The sequence below is a fragment of the Rhodamnia argentea genome, chromosome 7, assembly GCF_020921035.1.
Source record: "Rhodamnia argentea isolate NSW1041297 chromosome 7, ASM2092103v1, whole genome shotgun sequence".
Lineage (NCBI taxonomy): Eukaryota > Viridiplantae > Streptophyta > Magnoliopsida > Myrtales > Myrtaceae > Rhodamnia > Rhodamnia argentea.
In genome coordinates this window covers 453,012-469,086 of record NC_063156.1, presented here as the reverse complement: position 1 = coordinate 469,086, position 16,075 = coordinate 453,012, and the positions used below count along the sequence as shown (strand labels likewise).

Sequence of the window (16,075 nt, the reverse complement as noted above, 5' to 3'; positions counted from 1 at the left end):
CACTTAGTTTTAGTAACAAAAACTTCTTATTGAATAGAACAACACACATGATTAGATATTTTATTGAAAACATGAAAAACAACTTTGACTCTTTTTAACACAGAAAACATTCGGTATCTTACATCCCATCATGGTCGCCCTCCAGCTAGTTTTGACATCCCATCGTCTCAGATGGACTCCCGATAACTGGTTTAGCATGTCGTCGTAACTTTTGTCCTAGTTAGACGGTTGCCCTGAGTCGACGCTCGTGTCGCACTCATCTTCACCCGCTCCCTCCTGCGCCCACATCTCAATCAGCCAATCTTCTAGACTTTCTTTCGGCTCCTCCTCCTTCGCCGCCCTCCTCCTCCTCCTCTTGCGCCCCGGATTCGGCGGCGGGGCCGACTTTCCGTCCTCCAGAGGGAAATTCAATATGGCCTTCCGGCCCCTCATCTTGAAAGCGGCGCTATCGTAAGCCTTGGCAGCATCTACGTCCGTGTCGTATGTCCCTAACCAGACCCGTTTCCCTTTACGTGTCGGGTCCCGTATCTCCGCAGCATATGTCCCCCACGGTCTTCGCCGAACCCCTCTGTAATGCACCTTTGCCGCGGAGACAGCCCCGACCTGGTTCATCTCCGGCGACCCCAGCTCGGACATTGGAGATTCCAAGATGATGGGCTCCTCTTTAATCTCGAGATCCGGTATCCCCAGGTCTGGCCAGGCGGGTAGATCTGAATATCGCGAGTCTGGTCCTGGATCAAGAAACAGGCTCTCTGTTTTCACAGGTTGGAGTTGAGTGAGGATGACAGAGTCTCCTAAGAGGTACGGGCTGATGAGTTCCAAAGTGGAAGAAGATTCATCAAGGTTGGCCATTTCGGAGAAAGAAAAATCCATGGGGAAGCTTGACTAGATCACTTCATGGTCAGTACGAGATTGTTTATATACGAAGGAAACCAGTGAGGACTTCAGTGTGTTGGACGTGCTAAATTTATGGTCGGCCTCGGGATGGTGGGTCACCTCTGAATTGAATTCGTATCCCGCATCATTACGCGAAACTGTTCTTATCCTCTCTCTTTCCATTGCAAAGAGGAGAGAGTCAGATTCGGGCCAGAGATATACACGTGTGCGGTGGGAATCATCCGCCGTCGCCCTTTTTGTCTCGAGGCGAGACAGAAATCGTTGCAAGTTGCTGCAACTTGTGTCCAACACAAGCCAACATGCAACCTAGTCAGGTAAACATTTGTCTGTTCCTCCTGTCGCGACCTTTGCCTCGAGAATCTCTAGATTCGACAGTTCAAATAGGATAAAAAAACAAAATGTAACGTCCAATCGTATCCAAAATTCGACCCCAACAAAACAAAAAAAACGTGCACCCAAAAGGAACTATTAAATATAACCATGAAGAGCAATCGGTGCTCTTCCGTTGAAGCAAAATTTCAACTTGATAGGGGGGGAATGAATAATTATGCTGCCAAATTCACAATTTATCACAGTCAATCGATTTTTTTCCCATTGGCAAAGAAAAATGGCTGGTTTCCTATGTTGTTTTTTTATTAGGGAAAACAAAAAAGAAATGCTCCTTTGGCGAATTTGAGGATTCCTATTGGCCAGCACAGGGCGAGTTCATTGGCAGAATAATTATCGCGAATTTAGGTAGGAATCCATAGATTACAAAATTAATTATGACAGAGAAGTCCTTCCTAAAACAATGAAACCAAAAACAAATTACTTAAGGCGATTATATTGCTGGTTGAAAAAAAAAAAGGAATAACAAGTTAACTACATTGCCCTATGAAGCCCCCAAGCATTAATAGAGAAGGGAGAATGACACAATCGATCTTTGAACTTTAACTCGATGTAAAAGATCATCCATGAGCTTTTAATTTATTAAATATGGTTCATAAACTATTGGTAAACGTTCGGTATGGGCATTTCGTTCGTCCAAACGACAAACCAGGCGTAATTTATTGACGTAGATTATTGTATACCAAATTGGATTTTTAAAAACTAACGAGCCAACATGTCCATTGTTTTATTTATCTACTTTGACGTAGATTATTTATTGACATGGATACTTATACCATGATTTAAGACGAATATATTACTTAAATAATCCGCATGTATCTTCTTCTTTTTTGTCGACCATTCAAACTTAACAGATTGAAAGTTATACGTTAATTTGAACTAACGTAAGAACGGCATTGAACATTTTCATTTAATTTAAAGATTAAAATAAATATTTGCTAATAATTTGAGAATTACATTGAATAAATCAAAAGTTCAATACCCGAGGATTATTTATATTATTTTCCAACACCATGTCGGCACTCAAATTCACTAAGATATTCTTCAACATTACTTTCTTTTTTCTTTATTATTTATCATGTCCGACGTCAAAATTGACTTTATGCCTAGGGTGGAAATGCAAAACTAACGAGAGAGGCAGGAAATTGGGGGGTTTTTTTTCCAATTTAATTTTTTTTAAAATATTTACAAAATTATTTTTTAAAAATAAATATGTATAAGTTTGGGTCTCACTCGGTAGTTGGGTTGCTCAAGAAGGCCCGCTCAGCTGCCCAACCGCCGAGCAGCTCTACTGGGCAACCTAGCTGCCGAGAGGGGTTGGGGCTTCTTCTTCTTCTTCTTCTTCTTCTTCTTCTTCTTCTTCTTCTTTTTTTTTTTTTTTTTTTTTTTTTTTTTTTTTAATTTCGATTTTTTAAGCATTTTAATTATTTATACTTATAATATTTAGTTTATTTCATATTTTTTTAACATCTTTATATTTATTGGGCTTCTTTTTTTTATTTCGTTTTTTTTAAGTATTTTAATTATTTATACTTATAATATTTAGTTTATTTCATATTTTTTTAACATGTTTATATTTATTTTATTTATATATTTTTTCTTGGGAAGCTTATCTTTATAACATAATTAGTAATAATTAATATAAAAATTATTAAGATCTATAATTAATAAATAATGATGTAATTATGTAATTAATTAAAAATATTCATAAAATAAAATTGGTAAGATATATGAAATTAAGGAACCCCATTCTTAATTCAATATCTTTATAATATAATCAATCGAAAACCCATCTAGACGATCTCGAATTGCAAAAATCCATCGTTCATCACCGCCAACGGCCGAATTTGTTTGGGGAAAGAGGGAAAGGAGGGTTCGTTCAATATCGAGAAGTAGCACCGAAGGGAGAAAATGCAAAATTGACAAGAAAAACGGCGTTTTTTGGGGAAAAAGGCCGGCCATAGTTTGCCAATGGATTCCTCTCGAAAAATTACGTGAAATAAAAAAAAATCGTCTCAAATGGACGCCCGAGGGATGAGATATGCTCTTCCAAAGTTTTGTCCTTTATTTTCTCGTTTCCACTCTTTTGCTGCCGTTTTTAATCTTTCCATGCCGTTTTTAATTCTTTTGTTTCGGTTTCTCATCTATCTATTACATTAGCTTCCAATATATTCCTGCGGTTATATTACATTATATCACGACATTATTTATTAATTATAGATCTTAATAAATATTTACATTAATTATTGCAAATAATGTTATAAATATAAGCTTCACAAGAAAAAAATTATAAATAAAATAAATTTTCTAAGTATCAATAATTAAAAAAAATACGAAATTTACAAAAAAAAAAAAAAAAAAACCGCGGGCCGAGTGTTGCCCTTGCTCGGCAGTGGGCTCGCCGAGTGGGCCTCGCTTGGCAACCCCACCGCCGAGCGAGGCCCAAATCAGTAAATATTTATTTTAAAAAAATAATTTTTTAAATTTTTTAAAAAAATAATTTTGGAAAAAACCCGAAAAACATTTGAATCGAGGTGGGGCCATTGCTATTAATGAGTTCTCTATCACAACATCTGATCATCCTCGATGATTTTGCTTACCAATTTCAATGGATCTACTTTGAGGAAGCGGTAGAATTTTAAAGCATGAAGTAAGTGCCTCGGTTTCTTGTCTCAAGTCATTGCTACAAATGAAATTGTTGAATCTAAGCAAATCTACTTGCCCATGACCCAGTATTCCATACTATCCCATCTTTGACTACGAGTATTCCTAACTTGATTAGTCCATAATTATCGCATTAAACCTAGGTCGATTCCTATATATGTACCCATCTATCCAATAATTCTTCATATTTTGGCAGGGCCAAGATTTACCCACTTGATTTGAGACCTAGGTTTAAGCAGTGTTTATAAAGATAACGTTGCGCGAGGGAAGCTGTCGAAATATCTCTCCTTGCGAATCATGGTGCTGATGTGGCCCGACACCTACCTATGTATTCCCTTTTCTTTTCTTTTTAAGAGAGGTGGTGGTAGTGATTTGTTTTGTTGTTGTGTTGCGGGGGGGAGGGGGGGTTGGGGTGGAGTTGTTGTGGAATGGGGGGAGGCGCTTGTGTGTGCGACGCTTGTCACAAACAACGGATAAAAGGCAGAAAAAAGCGACGGCTCTTTACCTTCAGTGCATGTGGGCGTGGGCCTCGGGTAGGGCCCACTTTTACGAACACGCCCCGACAACCACCATGGAGTCCGGCGGCCGACATCACACAAATAATTCATGGGTTTTACTATGGTCCCAGGATCATTCGTTATTCGTTCACTGTGTTTGAATGATATATAATCGTCTTGTTATGTGCAGTGCTCTAATTATTGATTATAAGCCAGATTACTCTCTCTTGTCCTAACTGACTAATCTTCTTCCGAAAAGATTCATTGGCTTTTTCCTATCCACTGTGATTTTACAATTTCTAGCTATGCAACAATAATGAATTTGCGGATTGAATGTAAATCTCGAAATTTTTGCAATGAATTTACAATGGATTCCTCTCGAAAAATTACGTGAAATAAAAAAAAAAACGTCTCAAACGGACGCCCGAGCGATGAGATATGCTCTTCCAAAGTTTTGCCCTTTCTTTACTCGTTTCCACTCTTTTGCCGCTGTTTTTAACTCTTTTGCTGCGATTTTTCATCTATCTATTACTACGGTTTCCAACATATTCTTGCGGCTATATTACATTATATCACAACATTATTTATTAATTTTAGATCTTAATAAATATTTACATTAATTATTGCTAATAATGTTATAAATATAAGCTTCACAAGAAAAAAAATTATAAATAAAATAAATATTCTCAGTATCAATAATTTAAAAAAATATGAAATTTACAATATAACCGGCCCATATCGTTTTTTTTTTTGTAAATTCCGTATTTTTTTAAATAGTTAAAATACTTAAAAATGAAATTAAAAAAAAAAAGCCCAACCCCGCTCGGCAGGTGGGCTGCTGAGTAGGTGGGCTTCCCAGCAGTTAGGGCTAGGCCCAGCAGAGCTGCTTGGCAGTTGGGCTGCCAAGCAGCCGGGGCTGGGCCCAGCAAAGTTGCTCGGCAGCCCAACTGCCGAACGAAGCCCAAACTTGTAAATATTTATTTTAAAAAATGTTTTTGTAAATATTTTTTTTAAAAAAAATAAATTGGAAAAAAACCCGAAATTGGGCGTGTTCTCCTATTCCCATTCTGACACCACATTCTGATTTAGTCAACTCGGAGCACAGACAAATAGTTTCTTTTTTTTTTTTTGGTAAAAAAAAAAACAATTGAATTGTACAAAAATAGGTAAAACAAATACGACATTAGAACATCGACACAGCTTAGGAAAAAGGGAAATGGTTAATAATAAATAAAAATTATTATGAGCCTGACTCTTTCAAGAATTTATGAATCATAATATGCCGTCAATATTTACGGTCATTAAAAAATTATTATGCTAGTAAAATCTTAAGAAAAAGAGAGAGGGAGAGAGAGTTCGTGGGATTGTTGATGTAGGAAGCCAGGAGATATTTAAGGGGGGGAGGGGGAAGGGATCGGCGGGGTTAGGCCACTCCAAGAAGTGGTAGATACCGAGCCACACATCGCTCTCCCGATCCCCATTTATCTCCCCCTTTTTATGGTCAACGCGTTTCTTCTTCTATGTTTCATTTCCTCCGATCGAGAAAATTTTCAGTTCAAAAGGTGAAATCTACTTGAAAATTAAAATGCTTAGGTCATGTTAATTGAAAAGGGAGTTTTGCTAGCACAATAATTTTTGAGTGACTGTGAGGCAAAAACATATTTTGGATCACAAATCCTTGAAGGAGTGGAACCCGTAACGATTTATAATTTAGTTTGTTTATTTATTTATTTTGTGACGCAGAACAAGATGCTATTCTCACGATGGATTAAGAACACCCATATAATCATTTCTCGTTAGAAAAGAATGTGTCGATGAGTATCTTTAATCGGGGTAAATCAATTGAGTTTTGCTAGCATAACGCTTTTCGGTTGACTATGAGATTAACAACGTGTTGTTTGTCACAAATTCTTGAAGGAATTGATCCCACAAGAATTTCTACCTATTTTTTAATTTCTTTTTGGGCCCCCAGAACAGGCTGTTAACAATAATACTAAGTACGGCGACAAGGTGTGTATATCAACTTGCCGGTAATTGATCATCAGCCGGGGCAATATAAAACTCGTGATTTTACAATTTGATTGCACTATAGAAAACATTCCTCGTTCATAAATGGGATGGAACATGGAAACCACTGATTTATCCGAATTAATAAGATACTGGCTACAAAAAGTTTGACCAAAATGAAAAATCAAGAGACGAATAGAGTTAAATGAGCTCGAGCTGATTATATTTTTTATTTTTGTTTTTAGAGTAGAGAGATGGATGCATTTGACATGATCTGTGCGGGAAGTATCAAGTAAGACGATTGGAAGAATATAAAGCAAAATGAAAAAAAAATGGGTTATGCGACAAAAAAATATGGAAATTGTGCGTATCAAATATGTTAAAACATTTAAATATTAAATCGTGTTTTCATTTAATTAAATACCGAGTCCGGTCCTTGACAGGGTTCTCGTTTCTCTTTCCTCCACTTTATAGCAAAATAAAAACGATCCCGCCATTTGAATTGAGTTTCATTTGCATTTTCTTTTTTTCACTTCTGAATTTCGCGTTTCTCGCACTTTGACTTGTTTCGAAATCCAAAAACTTTTGTGGCGCTCAAATGTTGACACGTGCAATCTTATTCCCTCATAATCTTTTGACTCAGAATAATATTTTAATTAAAAAATAGGGTCTTTTACTTTTATTTCTATGTTTTTTTTGTTAGGTAAGGTACATTTTTATTTTATTTTTTTCACTTGCCGTTGGAAGTACGGGCGTATATCGCTGAGAGCTTGGAACTTCTGTCTCAATTTTCATCCGTACATTTAGCCCATTGTCAACGTGTATCTAACTTAGTAGCATATTGGGCCGCAAAAGCCCAACGTAAAAAGACCATATCCCACACGATTGGGTTTTTTTTTATGAAATCCCCTCTGTTTTGCCTAGGGGGCTCTTCTTATGTATTAAAAAAAAAAGCCAATTGATTCTTGGAAAATTGTCTTGATCTTGTTCCTGATTTTGACCATCTTATCATGACGATCTTTAACCAAAGTTGGAGCGCTGGGTTTTATCTGCTTTATGAATGACCAAAAAATCATTTATGTTATTGACGATCGGGTTACATGCAAACATGTGCAAATGAATTCATGAAAATTGAATCCTTAATTACCTTAATTATATTTGCACAATCAAGTAAGATCTCTAACTATTCACACAAAGAGAAAAGCCACGCCATTTAGCTCTTGCCAGGATCAAACCGTGCGGCAGCTTTAAGCTTCTTTGGATCGTCTGGAGCGCCTCACCCGGATCGTAGAGAGAGGAAGTGGTTAGAAGAGAAGATATAGAACATGAGACAATGACCGAATCGCCTGCCCTTGAGACTACTCTAGATAATGCTGGGTGCCAACACACTTCAAGTCTCGTGGTTGCATATTGTCCATGTGTATTGCGGTGCCTATCCGTAGAGCGATAAGGACGTACAATAACTGCTCGATCTCTGATCACGCCAGCCAAAAAAAAAAAAAAACGAAAGAAGAAGAAAGAAAGCGAAGTGACATATGTTTCGTATTGGTTACTTTTCTCAGTTTTCTGGCACAGGCGGGTGCAGAACTACGTGCGAGCAAACGTACGCTCGAGCCTTTTCTTGATAACGCGTTTCGGGGAAAACTGAAACCCAATACTCCTTTGGGCGCTGTTCTCATTAGTCCATTTAGCCCATCACCTTTGTTGCTGGTGGGTTTTTGCTTCGGTTTCGGTCCATTTGAATTCGGAAGTGATGTCCGGAGTGAGTTCTGTTCTAGGTGACTAGTAGAGCGCCTACTCGGGAGTAGATTGATTTTTCAAGTACATTGGGAAAATTTCCACCACACACTTGCGGAATAAACTGATATATTTACAGTTACACACACTCGGAGTAACGAAGAAATGGGATTGTACACCCACGAACGAACAGATGAGTTTCATAGCCCTCCAACTTTTCCCAACCATTGCGATTATGCCTGGTTCTCTCCGGTCGCCTGTCCTGTGCTGGCCATGGAAAGCTCTACAACCGACGTTCTTACACATTTACTCGCACTTGTCGTCAACTATGCCTTCTTCCTTGACTTTAGCCGCCTCATTCCACTCTCGGCGGTCTCACGATGAGTTCGGGGACTTGTTGACAGGAACATTTGGTATCGTACACCATACCATAGTCGCCCTCAAGCTGATTTTTGACATCCCACCGCCTGCGATGGACTGCCGACAACTGTTTCGCTTGTCGTCATGACTGACTTTTGTCCTAGTGAGACCGTCGCTCTGAGTCAACGCTCGTGTCCCACTCATCTTCACCCGCTCCCTCCTGCGCCCACATCTCACTCAGCCAATCTTCTAGACTTTCTTTCGACTCCTCTTCCTTCGCCGCCGCCCTTCTCCTCCTCTTGCGCCCCGGATTCGGCGGCGGTGCCGACTTTCCGGCCTCCAGAGGGAAATTCAATATGGCCTTCCGGCCCCTCATCTTGAAAGCGGCGCCATCGTAAGCCTTGGCAGCATCTACGTCCGTGTCGTATGTCCCTAACCAGACCCGTCTCCCTTTACGTGTCGGGTCCCGTATCTCCGCAGCATATTTCCCCCACGGTCTTCGCCGAACCCCTCTGTAACGCGCCTTTGCCGCGGAGACGGCCCCGACCTGGTTCATCTCCGCCGACCCCAGCTCGGAATTTGGAGATTCCAAGATGCTGGGCTCCTCTTTAATCTCGAGACTCGGTGTCCCCAGGTCTTGCCAGGCGGGTTGATCTGAATATGGCGAGTCTGGTCCTGGATCAAGAAACAGGTTCTCGGTTTTCACAGGTTGGAGCTGAGCGAGGTTGGCAGAGTCTCCTAAGAGGAATTGGCTGATGAATTCCAAAGTGGAAGATTCATCAAGGTTGGCCATTTCGGAGAAAGAAAAATCCATGAGGAAGCTTGACTAGATGACTCAATAGTCAGTACGAGATTGTTTATATACGAATAGGTGAAGAACCACCTTTTTGCAACAGGAAAATGAATCAGTTCTCTAATGAGGAATTCAGTGTGCTGGCCGAGCTAAATTTCTGGTCGGCCTCTCGATGGTGGGTCGCCACTGAATTGAATTCGTATCCTGGATCATTATTCATTACGTGGACTAAACTTATCCTCTCTCTTTCCATTGAAAAGGCGAGAGAGTCCGATTCGGGCTAGCGAAATACGTGTGCGGTAGGGATCATCCGCCGTCGCTTTTTTGTCTCGAGGAGAGACAGAAATCGTTGCAAGTTGCTGCAACTTGTGTCCTGGATGGCCCAGCATGCAACTCACTGTGTAAACATTTGTCTGTTCCTCCTATCACGATCTTTGCCTCGAGATGTCCTAATAATTGGGAGGGTTAATTAACTCGCTTATGGATATATCTCATCAAGTTGCATAGAGCGACAACTCTCGTGCGGTGGCCAATTGCTATTGCTGCACAAACCAAGGCAATGGAAAATCACTGTTCCCTTTTCCTAACTTGGCAATCTCGATTGGAAGATGACGGGGTTTCTTCTCCTCCGATCGGATTAAGTAAACTTGAATGTGAGAGAATCTTTCGTACGAATTGAATGAAATACAAGCACGTTATTTTCGGCGACAACACGAGTAAACACGAACACTCTTGGCAACGAGTGTTTCTAACCTTTTACGTATTGGCCAAGAGGAGGAAACAGCATGGAAGTCCAAACTAATAGATGCTCGGGCTGGAAAAGAAGACAAAACATTTATCTGAATGCTGACTTTGGCTCGAGCCAAATACTCATAGTTGTCCAATTAGAGATGCAGAGAAATATCTCCGGTCCTTGCATTGATATCACACAGCCTGCAAGTGGAGGTTAGTTGACATGGAGATGACCAGGTGAAGAGACCCAGTACACATTGAGTCATGTCGTAAAGGACCCCGTTGAATTTTTATAAACTCGTGACTTTTTTCAAGTGATGCGCAATCTCACATCTAATGTGAAAGGAGTAGGTAGATGAGAAAAAAATTCGTCCTTTGAGCGGGTGAAAAAGGCACGAAATCATCCACCGTTGAAATTAGAGCTAGGTTTACTGGTTGTCTCTGCTTTATAGCATAAATTTTCTATATTCCCTGATAATACTGAAAAAGTTGATAGATATTATTAGAGGTGCAGTCTTATCCTTGATATTTTCTGGCCTAAATATCCAAACGTCAATTTTTGCATTGATGAGGTTAGGTGGAAGTTCTTCCCTCAGGGCTTTGGGGCTACGCATCAAGTGGGACAAGTTGAAGAAGTTGCGTCTCCAAGTGCCGAACTCTGGTCCATGCAACTGCCAACCCAATGAATGTGAAATTCGTCATGTTCGTATGGAGTTGATTTTGAGGACGAATTAGTGTAGTTGGATGGCCCATATCGCTTTAGATGGATTTGGTCTACCGGGTCTACAATCCAATGCAATATCCTTTGCTCTTCGTGCATGAGCCGTAGCCCTCGCCCCCTCGTGCTTATATTGATTATGTAAAAAATTTCAAATAAAGATATGAAGTTTTTCAAATAATTATATAAAGTGAATATTATTTTAAATAATGGCTTGAAGTGTCCTGGTTATTTCAAAAAAAGGCTTGATCAAAGGTATTTTTTATATTTACATATTTTTTTTTCCGTTTTATTCTATCTTTTTTCCCTTTTTTTTTGTCCTTCCTTTTCACCAAGGGCCTGTCTTGTGCGATGGCTGTCCACCAGCAAGGGCTCGCCTCACCTTGCCTAGTTGAAGCAACCCTTGCCCTGTCCAAGGTAGGGCGGGCCTCGCCTGTGACCGGCAAGGCCACCCAACCTTTGTCATTGCCCGGTCACCGCCCGAGACTAGCCACGACGAAAAGAAAGGGAGAAAGAAAAAAAAGAAAGGACAAAAAAGAGGTAAAAATTTTAGAAAATCTAAATGATGAAAATATCCGTGATCGGGCCCTTCTTTAAAATAATGAGCGCATTTCAGGTCCTTATTTGAAACAAGATCCACTTTAGGCTCTTATTTGAGAAAATAAAGGTATTTCAGGTCCTTATTCAGAATTTTCCCTCAGCCTCACAAGGAATTTTTTATTTATTTATTGATAACAACAGAAGAAAGTGATTGGGAGAAAGAAATACCCTAATTGGAAGCAATTAGTCGCGGTCACCCTCCCTGCACGATCTCTATTTGCCCAATATATCAAATCGCAAAGCTTATCGTCTCACTCCCTTCGGTGTCCCGTAGTTAATCACGAAGTGACGGTCTTATCTGTTTCAGCGTCTAGGCCGTGTTCCGTGCAATAATCAAGTGGTGAGGAAATTGTGATGGAAAAAAGAAACGTGACGACTCGCAACATGAAGGCCATTCATGGGGCTTGATCATGACCATATGGTATGATCCTACTTGTGTGGTACCAGATTTGCAGTTCACATAAATAGCTGTAATATTACGAAGTTCTCTGTGGACCCACCGGTGGGGCGCACGATAATAATTCGATATCTTTATCTGGAGATCACTGAGGGAGAGTTTAAGTCCGGACCCGTTAGTATCTCACAATCACTTAAAAAGTTTAAGCTAATGAGAAATGAGACAACTAAGATATATTAATCACTCCACATCACGCCAATTCTCTCATGTTCACACGTGCATCTTAACCTTGACAGAAAAGGCCAATGGGATTGGGAAGGAAAATTTACCCACAAAAAGTTATAAACATATCGTACTTTTGCCAATTCGCCTCTAAATATTTTAATCCCGCCAATCGAGTCCTAAAACATGTACACGTTTTATCAATTGTGTCTGTCCGGTCAATTTTAGCCGAAAATTACCGACGTGGATGCCGACCATCCTACGTGGTATGATCGGCGCTAACGTAAACGATTTTTAATAACGTTTTAATATTTTTATGTCTTTATTTTGTTTTATTTGCTTGTCCTTACTTTCATTTTGTTTTTTTAGTGAAGGCCGACGAGTGATGCTGGCCAACCCTTGCTAGCTCTAGGCGAGGGCTGCGATAGCCTAGCTGGCAAATAGGCGAATGCCGTTGATGCGGCCCTCTCTATGGCCAAGCCCTCGCCTGGCCTAGATCTAGCAAGGGCCCCTATGCCCTCACTTTGATTGGGGAGGGCATTGCGGCCCTCCCCTAGAGCCGACGAGGGTCCTTGGTCCGCACAAAAAAAAAAAGGGAAGGAAAAGGGGAAAAAAGAAAAAAAAACCATAAAAATTCCAAAAAATCTTGATATATTATTAAAAAATGTCCATGTTAACTTCGACAGTACCATGTAAGACAATCGTTGTCCACTTCAAATGATGTCGACCAAAATTAGCCATATGGACTCAATTGACAAAATGTGAAAATATTCAAGACTCAAATGGCACACCAAAAATATTTTTGATTGAATTGACAAACGTGCCATAAATTTAGAACTTTTTTGATAATTTTCTCGAATTGTGAAGCATGGTAGATTGTACAATCCAAATTGTAACTAAGGTATTTGACTTGGTTTTTATGGTTTTAGGCCCTCCCATATTATTAGCTAGCTTTTGGGGTGTGATTCAAAATCAGTGTCCGTCCTGCTGTTGTTTTAGAAAGGTAAGACATTCCCGATGCATGAACATGCATTAGTTGCGATGCAAAGTCCAACAGCAGCCCGCTATTCTCAGACGACATGTTCGACCATCGCCTCGATAGTGATCGGGGAGGAGGAGGGCGATGGATTTTCTCTATTTCCTAATCGGTTCTTGTGTCGAACCAAAAGAACATCGGCAAACCTAGACGTCTTAGCCTACTAAGATGTTTCATCTCTCGTTCCTAATCGTTCTAGTGTCGAACCAAATGAACATCGGCAAACCTAGACGTCTCGGCTATTGAGATGTTTCCAAATATCCAATAGCCATTACGTTACAGTGTTTCCGCTACGGTGGCCACGCAAAATTTGCTCTTACTGGTAATCCTGTACCGATCTTCCCAACAAGTGATTTTCCCAGTAAACAACGCAACTTCGTGCAAACATAATGACGGCAAAGTGATTTTCTTTTTGCCCCCTTTTATAATTAGAGTCGAGTCAAGCTTGATTGACGTGAGAAATGTTAGCGAAGAGCGCGGATTCAAAGCGAGCTCGACCCGACTGAAACTTGAATCGCTCAAAGTGGAGCGTACAGCAATCATATGGAGCCATGCTTTCCTTCATCAAGTTCCCCTTTTTGCTTTTGAAATTGACAAAGAATCAGCTCCAGATTATTTCTTAATCAACGAATGAACAAATTCATTTAGCCTTCCATGGCAAACACGACACCACATCTAACCACAACCTCTCCCATATTCACACTAAATTAATAACTCAATCTCGAACTCTATTCGAAGGAATTAAGTAAGACCACTCAAAGCTTTCCCCTCTCTTCCATTTTCGTTTCTTGGATTTTGGGCCACGGCAGTTCCCCCCGATTTAGCAAATGCTTTAGTTGAGTTCTTGAAATCGATGATGTAATAACACCTTTGGTTTGGTCTTTCCTTATGTGACCAGGAGCTGAGAATAGCCGAGGCATGGATGCGGAGATGATAACGGCGACAGCGGGGGGACGCTGAATATGCTCTCCTTATTCCCTTCCCCGATGTCCCAGAACCCCCTCCAGCTCGACGGCGTCAACGGGCATATCTCCCTGCCGCCCGCCGCGTCCGTGAGCTCCTCCTTCTTCACCGCTTTGTAACTGCCGCCGGTGCTCGTCTCGGACTCGGGGCTCTCCGCGGCTTCCTCTCTCGATCTCTTGCGAGAAGCATCAGCCGAGGTCAGCGGCGACGGCGTCGTCATCGCGTCGCGCCCCGCCTCGAGCGGGAAGTTCAGGATGGCCTTGCTTCCGCGGAGCCTGAACGCCGCTCGGTCGTAGGCCTTCGCGGCCTCCACCGCCGTGTCGAACGTCCCCAGCCACACGCGCGTCCCCTTGCGCGTGGGGTCGCGTATCTCCGCCGCGAACTTCCCCCACGGCCGCCGCCGCACGCCCCTGTAGTGCTTGTCGGCGCCACCGCCGCCCTCGTCGCCGGAGGAAACCGACGGTTCGGCCTGGAGGTTGGTCCCCGACCTCGCCTGCAAGCTCGTCGCAGGGACCGCCACGTGGATGGCCGGGCGGCGGGAGCTGAGAGTGGACGAAGATGGCTGGGGGGGCTTGGAGAGGGAAGGGGCGGGCTTGGGTTCGAAGCTGAAAGAGGTCTGGGGGGAGCTGGAACCGGAGGCGGCTGGGGAGGCGGCGTGGGCGATGGTGGAAGCGCAAGCGTCGAGGCTGGTGAGGAAAGTGTCGACGGAGGTGAAGTCGCTGAGGAGGTGTTGCCTAATGAGTTCCAGGGTGGAGCTCTGCTCTGGTGGTGAGGCCATGAGAATTTGTGTTTGAGCTCTGCTCTGGTGTTCTTCAAGATCGTGGAAAGACGGGAGATGAAGAAGAGGAGAGAAGATTTGAGTCTGAATGGTGGAGTGGAAGAAGGGGAGTGTGGTGGGGTGAATTATAAAGGGGGTTGAGAATCTGCGGAATTTGATCAAAAGAGAGAGGGGGGGATGGCCCGGATGGGGTTTCATCGAGCCTTCCTGGATGGAGTTGGGAAGCATCCTTCCGCATTAATCCCTCCACTTTACCCTCCAACAGTGATCCTCTTGTTGGAATTTTCAACGCTATCCTGTCGTCTTCCTCGTCCAAATTTACAACTTGGCTTGGTTGTGGAGTGGGGACCATGTCATGTCATGTCACGATGATGCCACTAGGCACGGACGTTCTCCTTCCAGGAAGGGTGCTTCCCTGTCAAATCTTCCATGAACATGAATTAATGAGAGGCGGTCAAGTGAACGACATTATTTAACTCAGGATCATAACCCCACCACCAATGGGGGATTAAAATATTAATCACGTTGTGTTGGGCAAATTCGGAAAGGAAAAATAAGTTGCGGGCTTGACTTTTTGTGTGTGGCGCTCCAACAGTGGGCTGCTTGACTTGGGGTGCAGTGATTATAGAAAGAAGTTTGAACTAATGAAAGATAGGCACGCACGTACCCTTTGTCTTTACTTTGCTTACTCAACCGCGACATCTTTCTACTTCGTCCATTTCGCGGTTATTTTAAAAGATATTTTCTTAAAAATTATCTTTTATATTGTTTATAATAATGAATAAGGTAAAAGTATTCTCATCATCCACGAAGATGACTATTTTCGACAATGAAAACATTCTTCAATTGATATAAATATTTCATGAGTTATAATCGATCGTTTTTCAAAAAATATTTTTCAAATCACATATTTTTGCGAAACAAACGGAGCCTATATTTATATATCATTAAACTTTCACACTACATACCAACAAATTATGGTCTATTCTATGAGGGTTGGAGTGATTAGGCTTAGCGAAGGTGGAGTGCACTTTCGCTTGAAAAGGTATGTCTCCAATTCTCTTGCCCGCAGCCGGCGAGGCTGCCCTCACCCGGACTATCGAGGCCGTCGCGGCTAGCGAGGGCCCAGCAATCGTCGCCGGCCATAGTAAGAGGAGAAAAAGATAAATAAAAGAAAATAAAAAACAAATAAAAAATCTAGAAATATGAAATATTATTAAGAATTGTTCACGTCGGTATCGCCGGTGTCCATGTCAACGATTCGTTGCTAAAATTGACCGGATGAAT

General features: G+C 41.6%; 3 protein-coding genes across 3 annotated transcripts; all 3 read right to left on the bottom strand.

Moving 5' to 3' along the window:
* Window positions 1–100: 100 nt before the first annotated feature.
* On the bottom strand, window positions 101–901 carry LOC115740826 (ethylene-responsive transcription factor ERF096-like). Its single transcript, XM_030674430.2, has one exon. The coding sequence runs from the start codon at window positions 871–873 to the stop codon at window positions 217–219; it is 657 nt and encodes a 218-aa protein (XP_030530290.2). The 5' UTR covers window positions 874–901; the 3' UTR covers window positions 101–216.
* Window positions 902–8,330: 7,429 nt separating this feature from the next.
* Window positions 8,331–9,522, bottom strand: LOC115740818 (ethylene-responsive transcription factor ERF096-like). The gene has a single exon (XM_030674417.2). It carries the CDS (start codon window positions 9,361–9,363, stop codon window positions 8,710–8,712), a length of 654 nt encoding a protein of 217 aa, XP_030530277.1. The 5' UTR covers window positions 9,364–9,522; the 3' UTR covers window positions 8,331–8,709.
* A 4,113-nt stretch (window positions 9,523–13,635) lies between these two features.
* On the bottom strand, window positions 13,636–14,925 carry LOC115740809 (ethylene-responsive transcription factor ERF105). Its single transcript, XM_030674406.2, has one exon. It carries the CDS (start codon window positions 14,786–14,788, stop codon window positions 13,934–13,936), a length of 855 nt encoding a protein of 284 aa, XP_030530266.1. The 5' UTR covers window positions 14,789–14,925; the 3' UTR covers window positions 13,636–13,933.
* Window positions 14,926–16,075: the final 1,150 nt, after the last annotated feature.

Bases quoted from the DNA above. Each gene is read 5' to 3' on its own strand.
- LOC115740818 (XM_030674417.2), bottom strand. From the start codon at position 9,363: ATGGATTTTTCTTTCTCCGAAATGGCCAACCTTGATGAATCTTCCACT.
- LOC115740826 (XM_030674430.2), bottom strand. From the start codon at position 873: ATGGATTTTTCTTTCTCCGAAATGGCCAACCTTGATGAATCTTCTTCC.
- LOC115740809 (XM_030674406.2), bottom strand. From the start codon at position 14,788: ATGGCCTCACCACCAGAGCAGAGCTCCACCCTGGAACTCATTAGGCAA.